Below are 26,347 nucleotides of genomic sequence, written 5' to 3' on the forward strand. Positions count from 1 at the left end.
GAAGAAGTTCATATGATGCAACTTTTAAGTTGAAGGCTATCGATCTGGTAGTACAAATCGCTGCACGTAACAGAAAAAAATGACATTTCTTGTGTATCAGTCGCACAGAAATGGGGAGAAAAGAGAACTACACAAAGGTATAGACCAGGATATTAGATGCACGTTAGATATAATTAAAATAGATTACCTGAGCATATGATTTGTGACATTAAAGGAAAAACGAGGCAGAAAAGAATGCTTTTTTTTACCTTGCTGGAGGTTCCCAGGTTAAATACAAAGCGGAAGGAGATGCAACCACAAATGGAGGAGAGACCACATCTGGAACTGAAATTGCACTTAAATGAAAATATATCTACATAATTACATATGCAGATATTTTGGTTCATTCAATTAAAAAAAAGAAGGTGGTCACAAGTTTTTGTAGGAATACAAGTTACACTCTTTCATAGGTATTTATTTTATGCCCAATCTTCTATTCAAAAAGCTCTGGAAAAAAAATGGTCAAAACTGTAAAGAAATAAAGAAAAAAAATGGAAAAAAGTTGCTGCTCCACCTCATTGAAAGGACCAAGTTCAGGTGGTTCAGAAAACGTAAAAAGATACTTCCTCGCCGACTTTTATTGGAGGTTTTCCTCTTGAAAGTTATTTTGTTTGTTTTAACGATAAAGTTATCTGAGTTAAGACCAGAACATGTCACTGAACAAAGTCAGTAATTTGTGTCTAAAAAAACATAAATGATAAATAAATGCCACTAAATATTTTTAAAAGCTTGATCGGTATCACCGGTGTCTGTGATGCGAACCTGTACAACAAAAGAACAATATATGAAAAGCTTCGTATTTCATGTGATGCAGGTGTCTCTGACACATTAACAGGAGGTAAAGAAAATGTTCTCATGGGGGAGTGAAACTGTGCCGCACAGTAAGCATTAATGGAAAGAATTTTAAATACGTTTTCTTTCCTGGAGTCTCTCTGACATGTTTCAGTGCTTTAACATTTTGCTCTGTAGAAATCAATACAGTAATCTGTTTCTTCCCTTTAGCGTCACATTGATTTTTGCTGTCTCTGTACTGACCCCTGCCGTCACATTATCTCCCCAACAAGGCTGGTTACTCCTACACAGATTAATGCAGCAACTGAAAAAATGAAGAAAAATCTTTGCCTTTCCCAGTCAAGTTTATATTTCTTTATAATCTTTTAAAATCTATACTGTCATCTTTTGTCAAGCTGTTCAGCACACCAAGTGCTTTATTCTTTTCAAATTTTCCATCTTTCATCGAGTCATTCCGTCCTTGTTTGAATTTGTCTACCGTTTTTCTAAAGTAACAACAAAGCACTCTTTCTCACTGTTCGTGGAAACGAAAACTAACTCATACATCAGAAATAAAGATAAACTGAACAAAGATTTTCACAGGTGAAGAGAAAAATTGTATGTGTGCATTTCTTACCTTCTTCTGGGGTTTTGAAGCTTGATCTTACATCATGGTCACCGTTACCAACAGGACTCTCAGTGCATCCAGCAGGACTGCACGCACTTACAGTGACAATGTACTGGGTTGATGGAGTGAGGCCAGTTATCACACCTGAAGAAGAGTGGAAAAGCAGTAAAGTAAAGAGCGTAGACAAGGAACGGTATCTATAAACAAACCTAACTTTGGACAAGCACCAATCCGATTCAAAGTATGTGGTAGAAATCATGTGGTATGAATTCAGGGAAAATCAATGATTTGATCAAATCAATAAATGCATCTGGAGAGAGCAGGATGGGTGGGTTTATAAGCTGGCTAACTGAGCCTTAAGTGTGCTACTTCCACTGACAAATTAGCTCAACCTGAGCAATTAGAAGATGCTGTTACGTGGTAAAAACAACTTGGAAAAACAGAAACAGTCGCTCCGTTCAACACTCCTGTTCCTCAGTCACAACATCCTGGACGTGATTAGACGCACTCCGCCTCTTGTTCAATAACTGGACAGATGGATGGAATAATTTTCAGCAGCATAGCATTAAATCCTACATAGTCAAGACCTTTTAAAGCTGAACCAGTGGAGTTGGAAGTCCACTTTTCATTCACATTTTAATTGCCACACCTCAAATCAATCAAATCAACCTACTGGAGGTTAAATGATGTCTCTTTATAAAGACAATTAACTTCAAATAGACTGTATACTTTAAGACCCCTTTATACTAAACATGCCTTAACTGGGTCATTGTATTCTGCATAAAGCATAACACCAACATCTTTATCCAAATGGCTTGAACGTGTGCTTTAAATACTTTTTGTTTCTGTGAGGTACTGTTGCTAAGCAAATTTGCAGTGCTTGGCAAACAGACCCGGCCTATTCTAATTGTTAAGCTTTACTCGTCTCTCTCTGATGTTTTTTAATTTAGCAGTCTTGGCCTCCTTCACTCCTTTATGCATTTCCAAAGTCACTTTTTTTACATTGTCTGTTTTCTCTTCCACTCCTCCCCACTCCCCTTTCTGCCTTTTGTGCTCAATCACCCTGTACTCGTCTATTTTTCTCGCTCTCTCTCAGTGTTACCCATGTCTTTTAATTCAATTAGGGGGCCAGGGCCCCACTCTGCCGCTATTACACCCTCATTTGCTTTCTGTGTTTTTTAGCCATCGGTGTAATTCTCCAGTCAGGTGTCGAGGCTATCATAAATTAAGAAGCAGCCTTATCACAGTGGACTAAATGTCTTGAAAAGAGAGGGGGAGGGAATAAGGACCAGCAAAAGAGACACTGGAGAAGACAGAGGCAGCAAGCTCATCATCATATTTGCCTAGAGACATAGCAGCGTGGATGAGAGGAGGGACGAATCGCAGGAGTGGACGCAGACATCATCTTCATCATAAAAGACGAAGTGGGGAAAGATAGAAAAGTGAGCAACAGCAAGAGAGAGGGACGAAAAGGAGTGATGCCAGGGAATGAGATCACTGGGATAGTCCTGAGTGTCTTGTTCCAAATGGAGACAGTCTCCTAAAGCTGGAGGCAGGCCAACGAGACATTAACGGGTTTAGCTGGAACACCGTGGATGTATGTGTGTTATCATGAAAAGACAAGAAGGGAGAAATTAAAATAGGATGTCTTTTCATATCGGGCCACAAAGGTTGTTACAGGTGTATGAGAACTCCCAGAAATCATCGGCAACAGGTTCAACAGAACTGAGTACAAGTTAAAGCTTGAATCAAAATCTATGCGTGTTTTGTTGTAATTTTTCAAAAAGGGGTTAGATCGACTGTGATTAGTGTCACAAACTTTGTGGGATCCTTATGATTAGATTGGTCAACAGAGACAGCAACAGAAATGGCCTCAGCCAAAACGATCAGATTCTGTTGACGGCTCAGAAAATCACATCTTGAAACAGTTTTAAAACCTTTTGTCTGTTGCCTGCAGTTTAGTTCAGCCATGTCTTCGTAAATGTCCATGTTAATATGCTGGTATAGTGCAGTGTTGAAATTTTTGTTTGCATTTATGTTTTATTTAGTCTTCTTCACATTGCCTCCTTTCCCACTTTCCAACAAGAGATTTTACCTTTTATTTGTATAAAGTTTAGAAAGAAATGTGTAGAAACAGGTCTACCGTAAATGCATAGCTGTGTACAAAAAATACTTAATAATGCATGAAGTTGGGACTACAATATACCGTATTCTCCGCACTATAAGGCGCACCTAAAAACCTTCAATTTCCTCAAAAGCCGACAGTGTGCCTTATAACGCGGTGCGCCTTATATATGGACCAATATTGAGCCACAACAGGTCTAGCAACTATGGTAAGCAGCCGCCAACTTCATTTTCCCCCATAGAAGAAGAAGCACGCGATGCATGCTGGGATAGTTGTCAGAACGCTGGTTTGCTGGAGGTCATTTAGCACCACGTTCTCCACCAACATGCTGTGCGCGAACGGAGAAGGGTGACCATCATCCAGCCACGCCCCGATCCAGTCGTGGAAGGCTCTCCTCGCCGACCGAGGAGGGGAGGGGAGGGCAGGGAAGAGAGACAGAGACTGCGGCGGCTGTGTGTCGGTTGTTCTGTGTTACCCAGAAAGCAGTTGGGCACAATATCGCAACACCAACATCATGAGTGAAACAACGACTGGGGCAGCCCACTATATAAAGTACTCAGGAACCACTTCTTTATTATTACACATCCACATTTGTACGGGACGGGTGGCAACCCTAACTGTAGTGTCTATTCTGTGTGCCTTATAGTGCGGAAAATACGGCAACTTAAATGTCCAATAACAATAACAAATAAATCAGAAGGTGAAAATATGTGCTTTACCTGTGAAATTTCCATTAGCCAAGTATGTGGCTGTGATAGGTGGCACTTCTGGATGGTCCTTATTATAAGCTTTCAGCTCATATCTGTCGATAAGCCCTCGGACGTCACCTGTGGGCGGTAACCACCTCACATTGGCACTGAAGCCGCTGATACTCTCCACTGTGGCTGGAGGTGGTACAGATGTAGGAACTAGACATTTTAGAGAAGAAATGATCAAAATGAAAGAAGACTGTCAGAATTAGATTAGTATTGATAGATAATATTTTAGAAAGAAACTTAAAACCGCATTACAAGGTGAATATCCAGAAATCAGAATTTCACCACTAAGTTATTACATTTAAAAAAATGTAACTCAGAAATGATGTTTCTCACGAATGTAGCAGTTGAATTTTTGAAATGTAATAAGTTGGTGAAATTGTTCACAACATCTCACTTTTTGCACATTAAGTCTTTTCCATAAAATCCAAAAACCCCCTCAAGCAAGCATAAATACTTTTTAGCAAAATTTAGGATGTTTTTAAAAACATTGCTGTTTCCATAAACTTTTTCTAATGCGACACTTCAAAAAAAAAAAAACCTTGATGGAAATACAACTACAAACACTTGTTCTAAGCTATAATGTTATTGAAGTTATTTCTATGTAAAATTATAGTTTAAACTATAAGTTTATTTTTCTTCTTGACTGTCTTAGGACTTCATCTAGAGACAATCAAGGACTGAAGAGGACATTTTTGTCTTTCCCCCATTTTATAAAATGTATTTGTATAATTGAGCAGAATGAGTCATTTTTTTCTGTTTGAAAATCTTCAATAAAAACAAAAGAAATAAAAGAAATATGACACTGTGTGGAAATAATCTACATATGACATCAGTTTCACTTTTTGAGCTGAATCCCCCTCAAACATTTCCAATGATATTGCTGTGATGCACTTGAAGGTATCCAACTGATTAAAAAAAAAAGAAAAACCTTGTTTACCACAAGCACAAGTCAAGTCAAACCTCAAGAGAAAAGTATATAAATACAAAAAACAGAAACAACAGGTAGACGGCACATGAGATTAAAGAAAAAGCTTTCCCTATCTCTCTGTATTTAATAGGCTCAGTAAATCATGCCTAACCATTAGCATAAATAGTATTTATGAGAGTAGTAACTTTTTCAGCACTGATTTAATACAGCCAGCTATTCATTCATGGCTATATTTCACAGCATTCAGCTTCCCACCTTTCCCTGTTGGCCTTTTTCCGAACATCATGAGCCACTGAGGGAGGTCCATTCAAGTCTCCTTTTTCTACTCCCTTGTGATCTTCGTCGCTGTCGTGTCTTGATTTCAGTCATTATTCGATATTTTTGTCTACACCTGTTTTTACCCCTAATTATCTGCTTTGTTTCTCATGGCATTTTGATTTTTTTTATCCATTAGTCATTTAATTCTTTCATTCTTGAACTTGTGCCTTTCTAAATGATCCAATTAGTCATGTTCGTTGCAATATCTTGTTTATGTTCATCATTTTTCCTCTCTGTATCACTCAATCGCCTTGCACATTTCTTTATCCCCTCCCTTCCTGTTGTGTAAGTTTTATTTAAATACTATTCTAAATTGTTGGATTCCTTCCCTCCTCCTTCATTTTGTTAGTTCTTACCTTCCCAATCCCTCGTTGTCCTTTATTTCTTTCTGTTTTTAGCTCTCTTCAATTTATCTCTCCCTTTCTCTGGCGATCTGAGACCTACTAGTGTATCGTTCACTACTAACGAGCAGCTTTATATTACACGGGGGACCATATAGGCCATTCTGGGTTAACAGCCTTTTACTGTGATGCCCTTTATAGAGGCCTTATCAATCTCTTATACCGTCAGACACTAGTTATATCAATGGCCTTCAATAAGGCTAACACACTGTACAAGATAATGCTGGTTCCACCTGAAAAATATTTTAAGGTTGAAGAATTGCACATTTCAACACACAAGACAAAGCAGGAAAAAAATACCTGACGTACTCTATGCAAATACTGAATACAAAATGGACCATAGTTAATAATTACAAGTGCATACTATACAATAATCATCTTTGTACATTACTATTATTTCTACAGAGATGCCATACCTTTGCCATGACTCCGTCCTCTCTGCCATGGTGATGCTGCCAAACCTCCTGGAGCCAAGGCAACAAACCTGTACAGGTACTCTGAAACCACAGGTGTTTTTATAAACATGAGACAGAGCATATTGATTACAATCAGATACAATGCATCTAAAAAAGTACATAGAAAACATGTTTTCAAAACTAACCCTAAACCTACTGGTTTTGGAGATATTTTCTTGCAGTAATCTTTATGACTTAGTTATCAAATATCCAGAAATATTTTTACATAGTGCTTAAAAACCTCCAGATGTAAATAAGCATTACATTTAGAACTAAGTTTGAAGCACCCATAACTCCTGGCCTAATTAACGGTAACTCAGCACTATCACCACTATCATTAAGAGCATGTGTTTGCCGAGTATGTAAATGGCCAGGTAATATTCATTTACAGTGTTAGAGAATTGACAGAGATTGTTCCCGAAGCAACACCAACAGAAAATTCAAATCTTCGTGCTCTACTTTTCTGACGAGCTTTATAGAGATGCTGAATTAATTTTCCTGAAGGAAACTAAAAATACCAAGTTTAATGACCATGGAGTCACTATGCATTCATTCATATAAAAATATTAATTATACATACTGCACAGTACATGAAAATACTTTGCAACAGGCTGACAGATCAAGTCATTTTTATTGGTTTTTGTAATACTCATATTTTCAAAAACAAAAAAAAGAAAAACTTACATTTTGGTTTTTATTAGCTTCAAACCATAATAATCCAAAAATAAAAGAAATAAACTCTTAAATGTGTCACTCTGTTGATTAAGTAGACATAAAACATAAGTTTAACTTTTTAAAATAAACTAGTAGAACTTTAGATATTTACATTTTTCAACATGCGTGTGAAAGAAAAATGCACATTGTTACCTGTGAAAGGCAGCAAACCATAATCTGTGGCTTGTGTCTGTCTGCCAGTGTACACAAGCACAGAATCATTTCCTCTGCAGTTAAACCGGCTCTCAGTGGTAGGACAGCCGTCTAAGTTGACTCTAACAGATCGGCGGTAAGCAACCGAGAGATTAATACTTCGACTGACAGGAGGGGTTCTTTCATCACTGCGAACAGTCAGACCCCGAATGCAACCTCCAAGCCCTGAGAAAGAAACCAAACAAACAAAAGGAGCAGAATGTGTCATAAGTCCTGTAAATACAGGGATTATGCCGTTTTATGTTTGGTTTGGTTTGATTTGAGTTGCATTGTTCTTCACTTAGTTCTGCATATTTCTCATCATACAACACACTCCCAATTATGTTTGTGTAATTATGTTATTGGAATACTAGAAAATAAGTTGAACTTAGGGTAAATAAACTTCCAATATGTCAGTTTATGTCAGTGGGAAACTTCCCAAAAGAAAACCAAAACCACGAAGCTCCCTAACAAATGAAAGCTTATTTGTATAGAAATATTAAGAGATTGCAGAGAACAGAACTAAAGCTACCAAGAATATTAATAAAACAGTCACAACTCAAAACATATTCAACTTTGAACACCTGACATTTTTATGCACCTTACCATGTTTGTGACTTTGACCATTAAGACCAGGATGTGAGAGTTCAAATGGCACGCCACCCAAATACAGAGGAGAACTGACTCTCAATCTTGCTGGCTCTCCCACTTCCCACATTTCCTCGGCCCAATCTCCCACCGCAGCAGAGATGAGAGAGCCCCGTTTTGCGAGTGACAACTGTTTCCAGTCTCCATCACAGTAGCTAAGTCCGACCCACATGCGGAGTTCAGTTGCACGGCCACCAGAGGCAAGAATGAAGGACAAGAGACCGGCTTCCAGTTCTACCTGGAAAAAACCCCCAAACAAAACAGGAAGGTTGATATTACAAATAAATATCACAGTTTGTCTTTCTTCTTAAAATTGTAGCTTGAACTGAGGCCATGATCTTACAAGCATGTAATCTTCGGTTTGTGTGCCGTATGCAAACAGCAAAAGTGCACTGAGCTGGTCAGTCCTGAAATCCATTGAAATGTCAAAGTTATGTCCTCCACTGAAAATGCCTGTGTCCAACTCCAAGTAACCTGCAAGTATACAAAGTATGTAATGAGTGCCAACATGTATTTGTATAGCAATAAAACATGCAAAATTTGAAATATAGAATATCTTTTAGGGTACAAATAATTTAATCACCCTCTCAAAGAGACTGAATAAGCAAATAACTACTACAAGGCATTTAAAAAAATAAGTAATGAACTTATCTTGAGACAGAGACCAATTATCTTATATTTCCTTAGAAGCAGCAAACTCATTACACTATCATTAGCATCAAGTGTTGTATTGAGATAAGAACCAGGAGAGGTGTATTTGGGCTCTAAAGATAAATTAAATGTGGACAACCATAGTTTGACAGTCCACATGTTGTATTGTTCCTCATTATTTTGTATACCTTGTTAGATGTTATACATCACAACATATGTCATGTGCTTTAGCTTAAATTTTACAATCTAGAAAAAAGAAAAAAACATAAATTAACTAAGAAGTTAAAAGTATAATCCTACCATCACCCAGAAAATGGACTCCTTTTACAGTTTGAAGAGGACATCCTTCCCAGCTTTCATACACTCCCACCTTCTTGGTGGCTTTTTTCCAATCCAGTATTTCCCATTCCTCTGCAGGGATGTCACTCATCTTTACACTTATGTCTCTGAGGCAGCCAGAGAAGCCCCTCCGAACCAGTCGGGTATCCCCTGGAAAGACAAACTATCACTGTCAGCTTTACCATCCGCACAAAAGACAATTAGAAAGTACAGATTTAGGTAGAAGTTTTGGATGGACTTCTCATCGGGATGAATTTCATATTAATTTTCTTCTTTTATAGATTATTTGGGAGGAGCCGAGGGTCCGCAGTGCATCGATTGAACAACATAGAACTTGAACAATTTGTGAAAGGATAAATTGGGAGCACACGTTTGAAATTCTTTAGCATTTTCTCAGATCCCCATAGGGTCACTATTATACATCACTGCTCAAATATCCTACAGGTTGAATCTCAGCTGTACCTTTTATGTAACAATTGTCAAGTTCATAGCATAACATCAGCTGAATATATAACCACTGTGCTGGACAGAAGTGTAGTCCACATAATTTTCATATGTGGACTACCCTGAGAAGCCCTTTCCAGAAATGTAATCATACTTTAATCATACTTTGAACACTCTTAACACCTGTAGATATTGACTTGTTTGAACACCCAATTGCGTCCACGGTTTTAATAAGTTGTTTTAATAAGTTGTGGAAGCAATCTAAATCTATTGATTCCACAATTTACCTGTACAACTGGCATCAAAGCAGACCCACATCTGTTTTATACATGCTTGTGCATTTCAGTCAAGCTTGAAAATGTATTGTACTGGTCAATCCAATGATTGCTGTCAAGATATAATTTTAAACTGGCTCATATAAACTTCCAACTATACTCAATCTTCATCACCAACGAGAAGCTAATAGGCCTCGAGACGTTCTATGACCTTCAGGTCTACAGATTTAGGTGAGTGAATTGACAACATATGAGGAAAATCCACAATAAATTTAATCTTGCAATCTCGATTGTTGTCATTAAAAATTATTGAAGTCGTATGCTGCATAATCTTTTTACCTTGGCAAGAAAATGGTTTAAATTCATAATGAAAAACTCAAGTTTAATTTGGCAATTGCAATCATACATAGTGGGTAGATATAAATAGCAACTGTATATATTCATTGTAAAAAGAAACAAAGGTTTTGCTCATCGTAACATAAAACAACAATAATTTAAAGTTACACTTATGCTGTAAAACTGACAATTGGCATAAATAGCATAAATAATGATTTGAGCTTTACCTGAATCATTTCTTAGAATAGCAAAATCTTTGGGCAGACCTCCAATGAACAGTCCCATGTTTTCCCCAATGATGCTGTTCCCACTGGAAGCTGATGCACTTCCTGGGAGCCATGAATGTAGGGTGATGGTGGCAAAGTAAAAGAGGACAACAAAAAGGACTTACAATTCAGGTTTGTTTAGCCAACAATGACTCCTATGTGCACTGATGTATGTAGTGACTATTTTAAGTACACATTTGTCTTTAAAGCATTTGAGTTTCCTGGAAAACTCATGAATAAAATGCAGTTCAAAACTTAAATTAACTTAATTTAAGTCAATTAGTATTAGAAAGGAAGAGCAGCAGAAAAAAAGTAGCAAAAAACACATGAAAACATTGTTTTTCGTTTCTTTGGGCCCCAACAGTAATTTGGGATTTACTTTGAGTCAAAAATACTCAGTGATTCTCACTATCCACATTTAAACGTGTGCCCAAGTCGTATTTAAGCACTGAGAAGCATGCTATACCGTTTAGAGAGAAGCAGAAACACAGAATGGTTGGTGTGGTTATAAAATAGTTACCGCTATATTGGTGGTTTATAGTGATTGTTCCCACAGCCCTTTGCCTAGTTGCTACTATATTGTGCCACTGGCCATCATTGTAGCGGCGATTCCCGTCACCGTGTACACCTACAGCCACTGCTGAACCCTATGAACAAAAACAAAAATGCATAAACAAGCAATATAAACCAACAATATGGGCAAGAACTTAAAATGTTTTTGTAAACATTGACTAAAGGTCTATGGGTTTTAGAGCAATTACCAAAGTTAATCTACAATCTTGAAGCAAAAGCAGAACACTTGCACAACCAAGACACATTAGAAGGACACAAACGTGTATACATAATGATCAAAGTGCTGTTACGGAGCTTTTTGCTAGCTATTATGTATGACATCATTGTTCTGATCAGCTTTTAGTAGCAAGTAGGTAAGGAGCAATATACTAAAACAAGAAATCACATAAATGTGAATAAACACAAACACACGGTGATGAAGATTTAATGATGAGATCAATAAATGTATGAATGCCAGAGTACATCAGCATCTGACATCTTTACTTCTATCACCACACAGCTCAAGTTAACGAGACAACACAGAAGGAGTCTGTTTACCTCTTTTTGCTCACCTCTCACAAAAATACAGAAACACTTGTTTAATTACTTGACTGGGAACTACTAGCTGTGAAATTATACACTCAAACCTCCCAGAAACTACTGTTAAAGTGTCCTTGAGCAAGACATTTAGAGTATAACTGCCACTCAAGTGGTTTTGTTCAATACACCAAGGTTTGATGGGTGGTTTTACTGGGAAGAGCCGCAATAGAAAACCTTGCCGGTCATTTTTGTTTTGTCAGGCAATGTATACTATCAGTGGAGGACATTATCTGTGTTTTGAGTAAATAGCTGGAGAAAACACTGCAATTTAGGAAAATCCAGTCGTGCTATGGTGTCATTCTCTGAGTGCGACAGCACTTGACTGATATGTGTGTTTCCTATCGGATGCCCTGGTATCCATCTCTTAATTATAAAGCACGAGTCCATAAACTTGTGGGCATTTTAAACCAAAATACCACCCCTGTGGCTTTTCATGCTGTTTTGCCCTTGCAAGTACACACAGCAAAACCAGATTTGGTCATACATTATACGAAATACAACATTTATTTTTTGCACAGACTGTTATTAAATCAGACTGAACTTTGGAATACTTTTTGATTTCTAGTTTCAGTAGACATTATCTGGGTTTTGACAACTGTTGACAGTAATCAGGAGTTTGAATGAACTAAAATTACTATACATACCTTTAAACAATCTGGGAAAGTCTAGATGACAATGTTATGTAACCGCTGATTTATTAATTCACAACATAATTCTCAAATGAAGACACACTTGTGGATTTTAACACATTTCCTCAAATATACTGCTTCATGCAGCACGGGAGAAGACATTTTATGCTAAATTTCCAACCGCCTCCCAAGATTTGTAATCCTAAGGTATTTTTTTTCTTATGATAGCTACATCGTTTTGTTTTGGGGAGTCTTTCACAAAAGCCAGCGAATAATTTTGTTCAGTGCACCAGTACAGTGCAAAGGCACTTCACAGCAATATACTTTTTCTATCTGTTTCAAGACTTTTCCATCATTTGGCCCTAATCTCTACTCTTGCACACTGGTTTATCTCTGACAAGGGAAAGGTAATTTTTGTGCGTTCTTGTGCTTTTACATATGCATGTGTGTGGCAGCACACACATACACTTATTTATGAGCATATCACTTCCCTGTGTCATGCTAAATTACCCCCCTGCACTGCTAATCCCATTAGGCTAGCTCAACAAGCTAATAGGGGGAAGTAATGGGCCCAGCTATATGTATCTAGGGGAACACTAATAAGCCGTGACACCACTCCTACTGTTAATTACCCCAAACTAACCTAAACAAAGGAATCAACCCAGCTGGAGAAGACACACAGACATCTTGCAGTACAACCAAACACACCCCAACATTACGTATTTATCTACTGATAAAAACATTTTGCTAACTTATATTAAAAAGTGACGCTGCTTGAGAACCAATGTGGATGCATGTCTGTGCAAGTGTGGGCTTGTGCCATCAGTACGTGGCCTTGTGGATCTACGTGTAATCATCTCTCACTATCACTTTCATCATCAAAGTGACTGACTCTTAACCCTGCTACAAGTAGCTATACGGCTGGATTAGGAAAACGGTGATCTGCATGTATGCAAGTGTGTGTTGGTGTGTGTGCATTTGTCTGTGTGTGTGTAAGTGCCAGGGTGAAAAGCTTAATTAGTTTGCAATTGGTATTCACGCATGGTGACTGCAGGGAATGAGTTAATTGCAGTCCAATTCAAACGTTGACACACTTTCAAAGTTTTCCCCTCTCCCTGTCTCCCTGACAGAAACCAATGAGGGGCTACAGATCACATTTACTAGATGAGAGCCAGTAAAAGAGAAAAATAAGAGGAGGTGGTGAAGAGAAAGAAAGAAAAACATGTAGAGAAGAGCAGATTAGACAAAAGAGTAAATAAAAAAAGGTGGAGTCAGAAAATTAGGAGGAAGAAAACACACACACAAAAGAACAAATTTTCATAGAAAATGGGTTAAAGAGCCAAAGTGCTGTTTGCCGTTTTACAGTAAAAGATTATATTTTTAGCAGGTTCTGGCGTTAAGCCTTTACTACTCTGAAGATGTTTCAAAGAGATTTTTACAATTATTTCTCTGTTGTGAATGAAGGCAATAATTAAATGTGAGATTGTTGACTACTTATTGCAATTGATGTTCTAAAGAAGTTTGTTTGATGTGAACGTTTTATTTAGAGTTATTGAGGCACTTCTTGCCTGCATTATCAATCAATCAATCAAATTTTATTTGTATATCACATTTCAGCAGCAAAGCATTTCAAAATGTTTTACATAATTAAAATAAAAACAGCATGTGACATTAAATAAACAGTGAGAAAGAGAAAGATTTAAAAAAAAAAACATTTATAACATTTATATCTCAGTAAAATTGTACAACAGATACAAAATAAACTGAAATTTAGAGAGACTAATAATCCTTCAGGAGGAGTACCCAGAAAGTGGCTGCACATGCACAGGGAGAACATGCAAAAGACCCTGTACTGGGATTTCAAGTCATGGCCTTCTTGTCCCAACAGTGCAACCAGCCCGGCCTCACTATTCCTATATATATTTAAAAAAAATTTAGTCCTGCTTTTATTCCATTTTTTGTACGCTTGGAACTGCAAAAACAGAGTTTATGGTAAATGCATCTGCTTATGTTTTTTAATTATTGGTATCATGACAATAAAAAAGTAAGATATAGTACCTGAGGATCAAACAAAAAGTATGGGCGTCCGTTTTTGATCTGGATGGCCAGAAATTCCTCCTGATGTCCTGGAGAGAAGGCAGACAGCAGGAGGCCGTCTGGGGACCAAGTCTTGAAACTCAGCTTAACACCTAATGCAAACAAAAAGATTAGAAGGACTCAAAAAAAAAAACACATTTTCATACATGACCTAAACAATAAGAAAATCGTTAATACAATAAAATAATTAATGTAATGACAGCATAATAGTGCGACCCCAAGCTCTGCTTAAGGCACTTCGATTTGAATTGTGGTTGTAAAAGTGTTTTAAATTTAACCTTGAAAATAAGATGAAAAACCCGCATGTTGATATTTTATGTCCTCCCTCTGAATGATTTCCTAAAATTTTAAAAGCTCTGGAGTGGAAACTAGCAACCAAGGGAGAAATTAGTTGCTAAAAATTATCTTAAAGCATACACAAATTTTTAAACAGATAATGATCATGGTATGGATTACTGAATTATTTTTATGATATTGTAAATTCCAGAGTGAAAAAATGTAAGTAATAAAGTTGGACTCGATACCTCTGCACAAGGTATCGAGTCCACTGCTTATAAAACGTTATAAAACGTTATAAAAGAAAAAAATGTTTGAAAAGAAAAGCTCTGAACTTAGTGTTTTCACTGTAAGACAGCTGTCTGAGATAATCCTACCACCAAGATACACATGAGGAAACTAGTCTTAGCAGACACATCTACTTTCACACTTATACCATCTCTCACTTGTGATCTTTCTTTTATCTCCTAAAGACAAAGCCTTCCCTGTGTACATTATAAGATCAAAAAAGAGAGTTCAGATTGTGCACAGATTCAAATGTGAATGAAACTGCAGTAGGGGAACTGAAGGCTATTTCCATATTTAACCTTAAATAGGAAAATAACTATTTTTAACAAAAGCTATGCAAGACCATTGAAGTATGCCTCTAAATGTATATTATAAGATACAGACATAAATAGGGTAAATATTTATTTTCTTTCTACAATTATAAAATATAAGCTCCCTAAAATAAAAAGCTATTTAAGTTGCAGTCTATGTTCAGGAATATTTGAACATAGACTAGTAATAAACATTTTTTTGCATTGAACTTAGATTCTGTACTTTAAGCAGATATGTGTCATTTACATTCATGACCTTGTCACAACAGAGAAGAGTGAAGTCATGACAGATACTTGACATTACATTACCCCCCTTTAACCATCTCTCTCTCCATCACACCTTCCTGATCTTTCAATCTTTCCCATCTTTCATCCCTTTGCTTTTAACCTTACTCATCTTTCTCGTGACCTTTTCATTCTCCTTTTGCTGTACCTTCTTCCTCTTCTGAATAAGCTTTCCTTTGGGCATCTTCAATTCTATCCTGTATTTAAATACACTCTCTTCTTCTAGTTCTGGTACAAACTTCGCCTACCTTTGGACATTTAAATGATAGTGAATACCAATATGCAGACTAAAACTCTGGTTTAACTAGTTTACTAGTAAATTAGCGATATACATATACAGCTATGTGTTTGCTGAGGCTTTTCTGTCATTGTATTTTCTGCAGCCAGAAAATCAAAATGCTGCCCATACTAATGGCCTTGTGCAGATGCATTGTGGCCTGCGGTCAATGGACAGCTCTACCACTACGGCTCTACCGAAGGATGATGGTTACTTGGAGCTGTAGCCACAAACTAAGGAACAAAACCTTTTTTAAAATTTTACTAAATTAGTACGCAAGAGCCTTCTGATGTGTGCTCAACATGTTCCCTGTCCTCCACGTTCCCTTGGAATACCAGACAGGTGAGAAAACATGGAAGTCGCCTCGAAGGGCTGAGGGACTTTTCCTGCCAAATGGATGAAAGATGAACAACAAAAGTCACAAGTGTTAAATAGATGGCTGGCTGAAAGCTCTGGAAAGTTCTTCGATTTCAAAGCAGATTGTCTTTGTTTTCATCTGGAAGTTTTTTTTTTTTTTTTTTTACTAAATCGGACATTGGTTTTTATGGTGTGATCTGAAAGACCTATTTTTGAACCTCACAGTGAAGATCTTTTAAAGTTGTGATTGGGTGATTTCTTAAAACGTCTGCTCTAATGGACTCACACTGAATTAACCCTTTCATACATATTGTTGTGTCAGAATTTTTTTCCCATTTTTTAAAATTTTCTTAAGGCATAAATAAAGGTAGGAAAAAAATTCGATAAAAAAAATTAAGTTTTTCTTTTTATTTTGCTTAGGTGATAATTTGCAATTTTCTCCAAATACAAAGTTGTTATTTGAAAAATACATCAGTAGTATTGTTCCTTAGGGGTTATCTGATGTCACAATATTATTATTATTTTTTTTATCTCCAAATAGTCGTCTACAGTAGGAGGGACCGGGTCGGTTGGCATGTTTTTTTGTAATTTCTTGCATTTGCAGCTGATGGCCAGTAATTGATGGTGTATTTTATGATGCATTAGTGTCCACCTCAGTGGTCTGTGTGCATTTATACCATAAAAATCCACAAGAAGCACAAGAAAATGGTTTTTAGACAACTGTCCACTGTAGTGACCACTATGCATGAAAGGGTTTAATCCTTGAGGGACATGGCTTATTGTTGCTTATCAAATGATAAGTTGGCACTATGATTCAATGTGATTGTTAAAATGCTATTTTAATATTCAGGTTTTTAAATTTAACAACATTTTATACAATGGATTTTACTTGACTCTACACACAATGAGGTTTTAATTTGCTCATGACCTGTTGATTCATTTTCTTCACACATTTAATGCGTGTGAAAGGATGGATTATTGAGGTAGAAAATTGTAATTCAGAAGGAGATGTGAGAGGGACATGAATACTTTTCTAATTGCCAGTTTCAGGAAAAAGAAATATGTAAAGCCTCAGCTGTGACCCTGTGTTTTAGATAAATAAAGCCAGCTGGGTCAAATCTGACAGGATAGGGCATTCAGCAGATAAAGTACTCTGGCCAGCTTATCTATTCTTACTCTCACATACAAAGAGCATCGTTCTCTCTGTGCATATTGTTCAGAACACTGTCCGGATAATATAAATTGATAATGAAGTGCATTAATGGAGCATCTATACGGACATGGACCAATTATGTAATGGATTGTATGAAATGCATCTGTGTTTAGGACAAGAAAACAACTATATCATGCTATGAACTGACCCACTATTGTAAGACTGGTGACAAGTATTTTGTATTGTTTAAAACTGAGAGTGACTTTCAATACATTGACTTTTCCTCGACTTTTCCTGCCCAGAACTGGTCCTTGAGTGAGCAAGTAAGACCTGCCTTGATTCTTGAAGATAAATAATCCAAGGAGGAACCAGCTGACTCAAATCTTCCTTAATTAAAACAAATGTGCATGTGAAGTTTATTAAAATTAGAGCAGTGCCAAGAGCAGATCAGGTATTTTCAGTTCAATAAACAAGTGACATAGTTACTATTTTTAAGTTAAATTTCATTTAATCAAAACCAGAGGTTGATAACAAAATTATCACAGGATTGACAAATAAGGCAGGCATGAATTTCACTTGTTGAATTTAATAACAAAAAGTAATGAACGCTTTTGGTATATTCTAATTGTTGAGATGAAACCAAGACTGCAGTTCAGAATGTGCTAGTCCATACAGATTTCCAAGTACTTTCAATAAAACAGACAAAAATGCTCAGAAATTGCTATAATGAATAAATAAGAGAATATAAATGAATAAATGTCCCTGCTTGGTTTTAATAAATACATAGGGAGATTATGCCAATTTTGCTTTTCACTTTTCCCAGATTTTCTTCCATCTGTTGCATCGTCTTTATTTTCCTATCAAGAACCCATTATGACAGCCCAGCTACTGGCGGAAGGTAGTCTAAAACTGTATCTGTTCACCTGCAATCACCATCAAAACATTTTCAGACTTATGCTTAAGTAAATCTTGTTTTATAAGTATTACATCATATTAGAAGACAATGTGCTGTGATGTTGGCCTTTGTTTAAAAGGAAGACAAATACAGATACCAGTTTAGAGAAATTTAGACAGCTCTACACCTGTGAAGTATTCCCTGTCCTTCAGCAGCAACAGAAAGATCTTTAATCTTCTACAGCTGCATGAAGACACACCCATCCTAAAACTTAATAGAATACATCAATTCCACCAGTAAAGAGAAGGTGCTGAGGATGTCTGGATACAATCAAAATCTTGCAAAACCGTTGGAAAAAGACTTTAGCGGAAGCTATAAGGCAGGGTTGACAGAAAAAATACTGTACCAGCTACACTGAAATATTTTAGGACAGTAAAACATGACAGCAATAAAAAATATTCAGGCATAAAGGTGGCAGTAAGACAGGTAAAAGAGTCATTTCATATGATTTCATGGAGAGTTTTAGGGTGCCTTAAAATATTCAGTTAGATTTATTTGCATCAAGAGACTTTACAACCAATTTATGTTTATATAAAATGTATGCATCTTCCTATGGACTGTCATTCTCCACAATCCACAGCAGAAAGAAGCAGGCACAGAAAATGAAGGAATGAAGCTAAATTATCACTTGAAAACTATATTATGTGTTTCCTCTGATTCTGTTTGTTTATTGATAAAAAAAAATTGTTAAAACAGTCTGAAGTATTTAAGCCTGGGGAAAGGCAAAAACTGAAGAAATCTGGAAGAGAAAATTACACCACTACATATTTTATCAGAACAAAAACATATCAGAGATAAATGCATATTACTGCATATGATAAGGTGTGCGTCTTGGTCCCTGCATGATTCTTTGTGCTACACAAGATGTTGGCCAAGCATGTCAAATGTACAGCATCTAGTAACACTGCTCATGCTCAGCATGACTTCCTTCAGATTTTCCCACAGGACTTGTGCTACTTTACACTGACAACCACTTTGGAGCCATCAGCAGACAAACCTGAGCAAGCACCATGACAGGTGACTGTGTTGCACATACAGTATAATCAAGAAAGCTTCTCACAAACACGCAAACACTCATGCATACGAACACAGTGCAACTGCACAAGCACAATGATGTTGTACAATACAAATCTTCACAGAAACACATAGCCAGACATGTTTTTACATCAATGTTTATCACTTAGGAGCTTCAAATCAACAAAAGGATGGATAAACATAACCTCAAGTTTTGGGTTGGCTAAACAAGAGAATAGAACTAAACAGATTCTAAACAGACAGAATGAGGAAATATTACAAACACACACAGGACAAATAGAGCTGACTGTTGAAATGAAACACCTGCAAAACCAGACAATTTTTATATACACCTTTATCTCCCAAGTCACTTTTGAGTATTTTGATTGAAGTGTAGATCATATAAGTCACATTGCAGGTGAAAAGGGGTTATAAAATGATTAATAATCACCTCAGTTTTAAAGTCTCAAATACCTCAAAATTTAACAAGGTGTGTAGACTTTTGAGAGCCTCTGTAGATTCTTTTATGTGTCAAATCTGCAGCTCCCATCAGGTTTGGACACCCAAAGTAACTAACAATTTAAAAAAATATTAGCTGTTTATAAAGAGCTAAATAAAAAAAAAAAACACACAAAAACCCTCAATCACTCCAAGTGATAAAATTAAAACTTTAGTCTCAGAACCATAAAGGATTACAGTAAATCACACAGTGCAAAAGTGAATTTTATGTTGAGGAGAACTCAGCTGAGCTGAATAAGTAAAATACAAAACACACATGTCAAAAACATAATCTGTTGTTTTTTGTGTGAACTTATAAATCTGTATGGGATAATAGCCACACTTCAATTCAATTTTAATTAAGGACGTTATACGACTATGAATTCGGTGATTATCCAAGATGGAGTTCAGCTTTAGTATTGCCAATGAGGAACATCGTTTTTTTTGTCATAATTGTGATTTGTAACATTAAGTCGTCGAAATATTGACCAATTTGCAATTTAGAGTTTTATTTATTAGTTCATATTGTTTCATGTCCATTGTTTCTCCTCGCTCTGTCTTAGTAAACAGCGGAGGTTGTGTGTAATCATCTACACAACATAACCTGAATAACTCCAGTCATGTTAGCTCTCTGCTGGCATTAATCAGAGCCTGGCGTATTAATGAGAGCGCGGCAGCTAGCTAATTACACCCATAGATTCTGCAGCAGCCCATTAAATATACAAATGACAGAATTAAAGAGCCCAGCCTCTTCTGATTAATCTTTAAATGGGGAAAAACTAATGATGTCTGTGCAAACTTTCCCTTCACACGTTTCTCCCCCTCTCCTCTCAACGTCAGTGCATAGCAATCAATCATATTAATTAAGGAAAAATAATTTGTATCATTTAACATTTCCCTCTTTCCTGCTCACTTGCTGCAGTACAGTGCGCTGTATTAGAGGTGTCTGGAAATTATCCAAGTCTATTTGTTCTAGCATTTATTTATTTTTCCTTTTTTCCCCCCAAAGTATTTGTATAATGTTTCATCTAACTTCATTAACTGCTGATTGAAGAAATACATCTGGATTAGCAACAAAGTATAAGCAGGACATCTTCCCCATTCCAATTAACCCACTTCATGCCTAAAATGTGAAGAATTACAAAGAGGAAGACCGAGATCCATTTCTATTTAAGTACATTATTTTACAAAGAACAACATATGTCACTCCTAACCGAGACACACAAGGTCGTTAATTCAAATGCAACCAGGAAGTCGTACAGCTGGAATATAGATAGGTAAGATGAATGAACTAACAGGCATTTATGGAAACAGGCACTCAGAGGTTATTCATATCACAGCATGATTACATACTGTTCTGTTTCATCTAAAGTAAGATTCAGTGTGGCCAATGCTGATCTCAAGTACCTTTTTAGGCACTAAGAAACATCTTCAAACATAAGTGAACGGGTTTAATTTATGGAAACATGCACTCCGATCACAGTAATTGCACATGGAAAATAACCTATTTGACCAAAAATAATTTTAGCAAAGTGACCATTAAACAACAGGTGAAAGGGTAAATATGATTAAATTTCAAATGGTAGAATTTGTTTTACTTTAAATCGGATTTACCATGCACAATATTGACCCTGCTCAAGGATGAATCCTTAACATGTTTTGGAAATAAAACTACCTGCATTAAGAACTAGTAGAGACAACAAATGAATAACAGCCATGGGGCAGGGGACAGTGTTGACAGAGAAGGATTTAGATTTTTATACTTCAGAGTCCATAAACAATTCAAAGGAACCAAATGCTACTGATGGAGCCACTGATTCAAGGCTTACAAAAGTGCAATTAAATAAAAAAAAAAATGTATTGAAAAAGAAAAAGTTTAACTTGCAAAGATTAATAATGTAATGAACGGTCAAAGCAAAAGACACAAAACTACAGCAATTTAGTAATTATAAAAAAAGTTACAGTTATCATTGCTGGAGTTACAAGGTTTCCACAAGATATCAACGATTGACGAGTCTCTCCTCTGTGATCAATTGACTCTCAAGGGGGCATTACACTGCATTACATTCATAATCCAATTTGGCTTTGATTTGTTCGCTCTTCCGTGCGCTTCTATGGGAATAATTGTCTGCAGATGATGCTATTAGTATTGACGGTTGTAAAAGGGCGACGGTTTGAGGACTGCCGACACATTGATGGTCCAGAATAGATCCGGTCTGAAAGTGATTGTCTGATCCATTACCCTTTATGAAGGAGGAGACTGGAGGGGGCAAAGAAGCATGTCTCAATAACAAAAATCATCGTCAGTTTGTTGGCAGTGTTCAAAGAAACTGTTTACCTTAGTTCCATGAGGACAAGGAAGAGATCAAAAACGTAATTTGTTGATCTGGGATTAAACCAGGCGTGCCGAACGACAACCGGGTGAAGTGGAACAACACGGCAGAATAGTCATTTAGTGTCTAAAATGGAAAATAAATGTACTCCCAATAGACAAAACAATATGTCTACAAAAATCTAAATTTAATCATGGATCCTTCAGCATAAACAAATATTAAAATTACTTATAGACAGTGCAAATTATGTTTACAATTAATGTAGATATTAATTGCTGAAAAATATTTGTTTGAATTAAAAACATGTTTTAAGGATGATTATGTGGACATCAATAACAACTTTCTCTTTTAGAGGATTAGAAATAAATAACGGAACAAGATCATTAATTGGGTTCTGAGTCTTATTGCCCAAAGATGCAACTTCAATTTTTGACATTTAACAAGGTTTTAATGTTAACACATAACTTAAACCTTAAAATGTATCTTATATTTCTCTTTGCAGAGACAAATACAACTGGTGATACTTAGTTTGTACAAAAGAGGGAAGCAATCTCAAGTGGCATCAAAGAGCTTTGCATGCTCAAATCCTACTGATTAGTATCAGCAGTCATTAATTATGAGCGTCAGACTGGGTGATGTTCTCAGATGAAGCAGAACATGTTTGGCTGTGCAGCTCAACCCTCTAATGATGCTGGTAAACAGAAAGATAATTGTCCTTTAAGATTGACTGGGGAAGTCATTCTAAAGGAATGTATGACAGAAGTTGCTGTGTAAAGACCTGAACATAAAAATACATGTATGTGTATGTAACCGTACTCGCAACCTAAAGAACACCAAAATGGTTTTAAAGAGGCGGTATTTTGTACTTTCCAAGGCACACAGTGGCATTTTATACCACAGTTAAGTAGCTTCAGTTGCCATAAAAAGTCTGTGTACATCAAACACGACTGAAATAAATTGGACTTCATAATTTGACATCTTGAAATTGGCCTTGGTCTCTTTAAGAAGCTCCTGCTCTTTCCAACATGCAACTGTCAGCACGATACCACAACAAAGCTTCTCATAATGCCATAACAGTACTAAGCAATGTTGGACTGAGACGTGGTTTGTTTGACAAGCTCTACAGACTTGCAGTTGCACCAGGTGTTTGCCAATTGATGCTGCCGTTAGTCTGGTGGAGCTGTGTGGGGCAAAACATCAGCTGGGATCTTTGGGCTTTGGGTAAATAGGTGGAGCACTGTGAGAGCGAGCGCTTCTGCACACCGAGTGGCTGCTGCCAAAGGAAATTCAAACATTCCTTAAACATGCACGAAAGAATCAAAGCAACACTCGAGGTATGTTTTTAATGAAGGAATAACATTAAAACAATATAGGAGGCTCAAAAAAGTCTATACCCCCCTATAACTCAGGACAAATTGAGGACAATTAGTGCAGAAAAATGTCATTATTTTTGTTCAACCAATACATGCGTGGATTTGTACTGCGACTGAACAAATTAAAACATCCAAAAGGTTTCTAAATCTCTTTAGACTGGATAGTTTAAAAAGTAAATCTCACTAAAGATTTAGCAAAAATAATTTAGACATAATTCCTTACCTGTAAAGTCAGCGTTGGTGGGAAGAGTATTACTGGGAAACTGGTAATAACCATTCCCTGGAAATCTAGTTCCTCTGATAACTGGTTCTAGTGGGTCAGAGAGCGACACGTCTGTTCTCTCCACCTGTAAAAGAGAAAAAATATAGTAGTGATTAATGTAATATATTGTGTAAAATGTATTTTGAATTAAGACAACTCTGTAAAGAAATGTGGGCCAACATGTGAGTAATGAGAATGACAGTCAGTTATGAAAAACAACGGATGGCAGCTGTTGCCAACAAGCTCTCACTCACAGACTTAGAAGATGCTTGACTTTCCACACATGGTTATTCTGAGTAGCTTCTTCTAAATTAAATCAGGATTTGAAAACTGTTATCTGTACTTCCTCTGATTATCTTTCTCCAATATAAAACTTTTGATATTCTGAAACATTTAAGTGTAAAACAAAAAAAAAAAGAAAGACCAAGTAATAAAATAACTGAAAGATCATTGAGAGTTTAGACGTATAAATAAGGAATTCCTTGTAATAAGTTTATTTTCAAGTGGATTAAAATCTCCGACCATTAAAATGTGACCATGTGGTTCTACTAAGCATGTAGAAAAATTTCTAGCACACCTGCCTTCGGATGTGAAATGCGTCACTCAAAACAATAAATGTCAATCATTACAATAAACAGATTATGATTAAAGTTATTTGAGACTTTCTCTGAACTAACTTAACAACACATAGAAAAAGAACGTTTAATGAGAATCTGTATGTCATTAATCTCTGCAGGAACTATTTACAATGTCTTACTGTAGACCAAAGAGGTGAAACAACCCATTTACACTTATAATAACCAAATAAATAAAGCATCTGGTAACTTTTAATTAAACTGTAAACCAGTTATTTTACCTGATAAAGTGGGCTTGGACCATTAAGTTGAACTGGAGGATCCCAGTCTATCTGAATGGTGGTTTCATTTACAGGATGTAGTCGAGGTGAAGACAATCCTGTAGGAACTGAAAAAAGAAGTGGGAGAAAAGATAAATCATGCTAAATGTATATTAGTGAGATCAAAATGCATTTCTGTTTGCCTTTTTCCTCCATCGATAGATGACTTGAGCCAGAGCCGGATTAGAAAGCCTGAAAACTTATTGTAGGTTAAATGGTCTGTGTAAAAAAAAAAGATGTTAATACAATGCAAAATGTGAAATGTGACAAAGGTGGACATGTGTATATGTTTGTTTAAGGAAGTTATTGAAAAAAAGTTACAAAATAATAATAATGTGAGATCAAATGGCATTTTGTGTGGATGATTCAGTTCCTGTCCCTCAAATTTCAAGCACAATTTTACTTAAATTCGAAAACATTCTGACAAACTTTGCTGTCGTAGTTAACCAAAAATGTTTGCCATTCAATTTTAATTAATCATGACATTTAAATGGATTTTATTTCCCTCACATAGTCCAGCATTGACAAAAATCCTGCTTTCATGCATGAAGCATCCATTTAATTTTCCCCCTTCACTTTAAATGTTAAATTAAATGTCCCTTTGAAACATAGCAGGCCGAACACAAGCCATAATTTTATCGTGCATCATAAATAAATCAGCTGCAGACTGACTGATATAGGGAGAGGTAGAATAATGGAGAGAGAAACATGTCATGTCATGGACTGGTATAGGGGTGGGATGGATGTGTGTACATTAAGTGTCATTCCATCACTGTGTTTCAGTGTTCGTTTCAGTAATTGTTTAAATGGCCTGTGGTGAGAGTAAATTAGCTCTGTGTGACACATGTGGACCAGCGTTGGTGTGAGTGGTAATAGAGCACTTAAAAGGGAAGTGGATAGCTCGTTTTAGACACCTCATCTAGGCACATCCAGCTATAAATTACTGCAAACCAATAGTGAACCAGTCCATTGATATGGAGCTATGGCAATAGACAATATAGATGTGGCAACAGGCAACTTGCTCAGAACAGTAGAGAGCAGTTTTTCTTTTCGCAAAGGTAAAAAGTCTACGCAACATCAATAAAAGCTAGAAGTTAGTAGAACATGAAGTTCAGCTTTAACGAATTAAAACCAACAGTTTTTGTTCATAAGATAATGCAAGCCACTTACTGGATTATTTTTTGTGAAACCCTCAATCTTGAGGTTCGAAGATTTGATCAAATTACACCTTAGAAAACACACCAACTCACATATTCAAGAACCATGCACTAGCGTTGGTTATCTAGACACAAGAAGTCAGTAGTCATGCAGGTCATGTTTCTTCACGACAAAAATGAAAAACATACCAAAGTTAACAGGAAGCATTCTTATCCAGTCTTTTGTATCACTTTCTGCAGTTGCGGTAATGTAATGGAAAAGCTCACTTCTGTTGGACAAGTGGTTCAATAGAAGGCAAAAGTCTAGTTTTAATATTAAATATTAAAACTAGTGCTATTCTACTACTTCACCACAGAGACCCTAACACACACAAAACCATTTAGGCAGAGAAGGTGAGAATGATGATGATGAACCGGTAAAACAGAGCAATGTCAGCTTTGCTGACCTTGATCTCAGTTCTGCTATTTCACATTTTACATCGGGTTTAAGGTCCAATTTTAGGCAACGTAATTGGCCTTTTGTTTTTTTCCCCATGTCAATGAACACAGGAATCACACCAACAGGAAATGAATTTGTGCAAGTGGAGGCATATAATTAAGTGAAGGATTTATATTGATCATATCAGATCACAAATCTTTGTGTTTTCCAAGTCAATCGTCTAATAATGTGTTACAAAATGGTGACATAATATTAGCTATAATTCTGCTGACCTTTTTTGAGTGTCAGCTTTTGCAGAAATTGGCTGC

At 36.5% G+C, this 26,347-nt stretch overlaps 1 protein-coding gene across 3 annotated transcripts in view; it reads right to left on the reverse strand.

Moving 5' to 3' along the window:
• ush2a (Usher syndrome 2A (autosomal recessive, mild)) overlaps positions 1-26,347 on the reverse strand; it is a 193,622-nt gene that overhangs the window by 109,848 nt on the left and 57,427 nt on the right. For all 3 annotated transcript variants that reach the window (XM_081605303.1, XM_081605301.1, XM_081605302.1), the window contains exons 28-40: positions 24,405-24,511; positions 23,510-23,633; positions 14,128-14,258; positions 10,809-10,935; positions 10,250-10,351; positions 8,929-9,117; positions 8,321-8,451; positions 7,936-8,215; positions 7,291-7,515; positions 6,385-6,465; positions 4,283-4,471; positions 1,448-1,582; positions 249-324 (exon numbers count right to left, since the gene is read on the reverse strand). In XM_081605303.1, coding sequence (XP_081461429.1) covers positions 249-324; positions 1,448-1,582; positions 4,283-4,471; positions 6,385-6,465; positions 7,291-7,515; positions 7,936-8,215; positions 8,321-8,451; positions 8,929-9,117; positions 10,250-10,351; positions 10,809-10,935; positions 14,128-14,258; positions 23,510-23,633; positions 24,405-24,511 — 1,897 coding nt within the window. The remainder of the gene's footprint in view (positions 1-248; positions 325-1,447; positions 1,583-4,282; positions 4,472-6,384; positions 6,466-7,290; positions 7,516-7,935; positions 8,216-8,320; positions 8,452-8,928; positions 9,118-10,249; positions 10,352-10,808; positions 10,936-14,127; positions 14,259-23,509; positions 23,634-24,404; positions 24,512-26,347) is intronic.

The sequence above is a fragment of the Poecilia reticulata genome, chromosome 3 (assembly GCF_904066995.2).
Source record: "Poecilia reticulata chromosome 3, P_reticulata-male-v2, whole genome shotgun sequence".
NCBI lineage: Eukaryota > Metazoa > Chordata > Actinopteri > Cyprinodontiformes > Poeciliidae > Poecilia > Poecilia reticulata.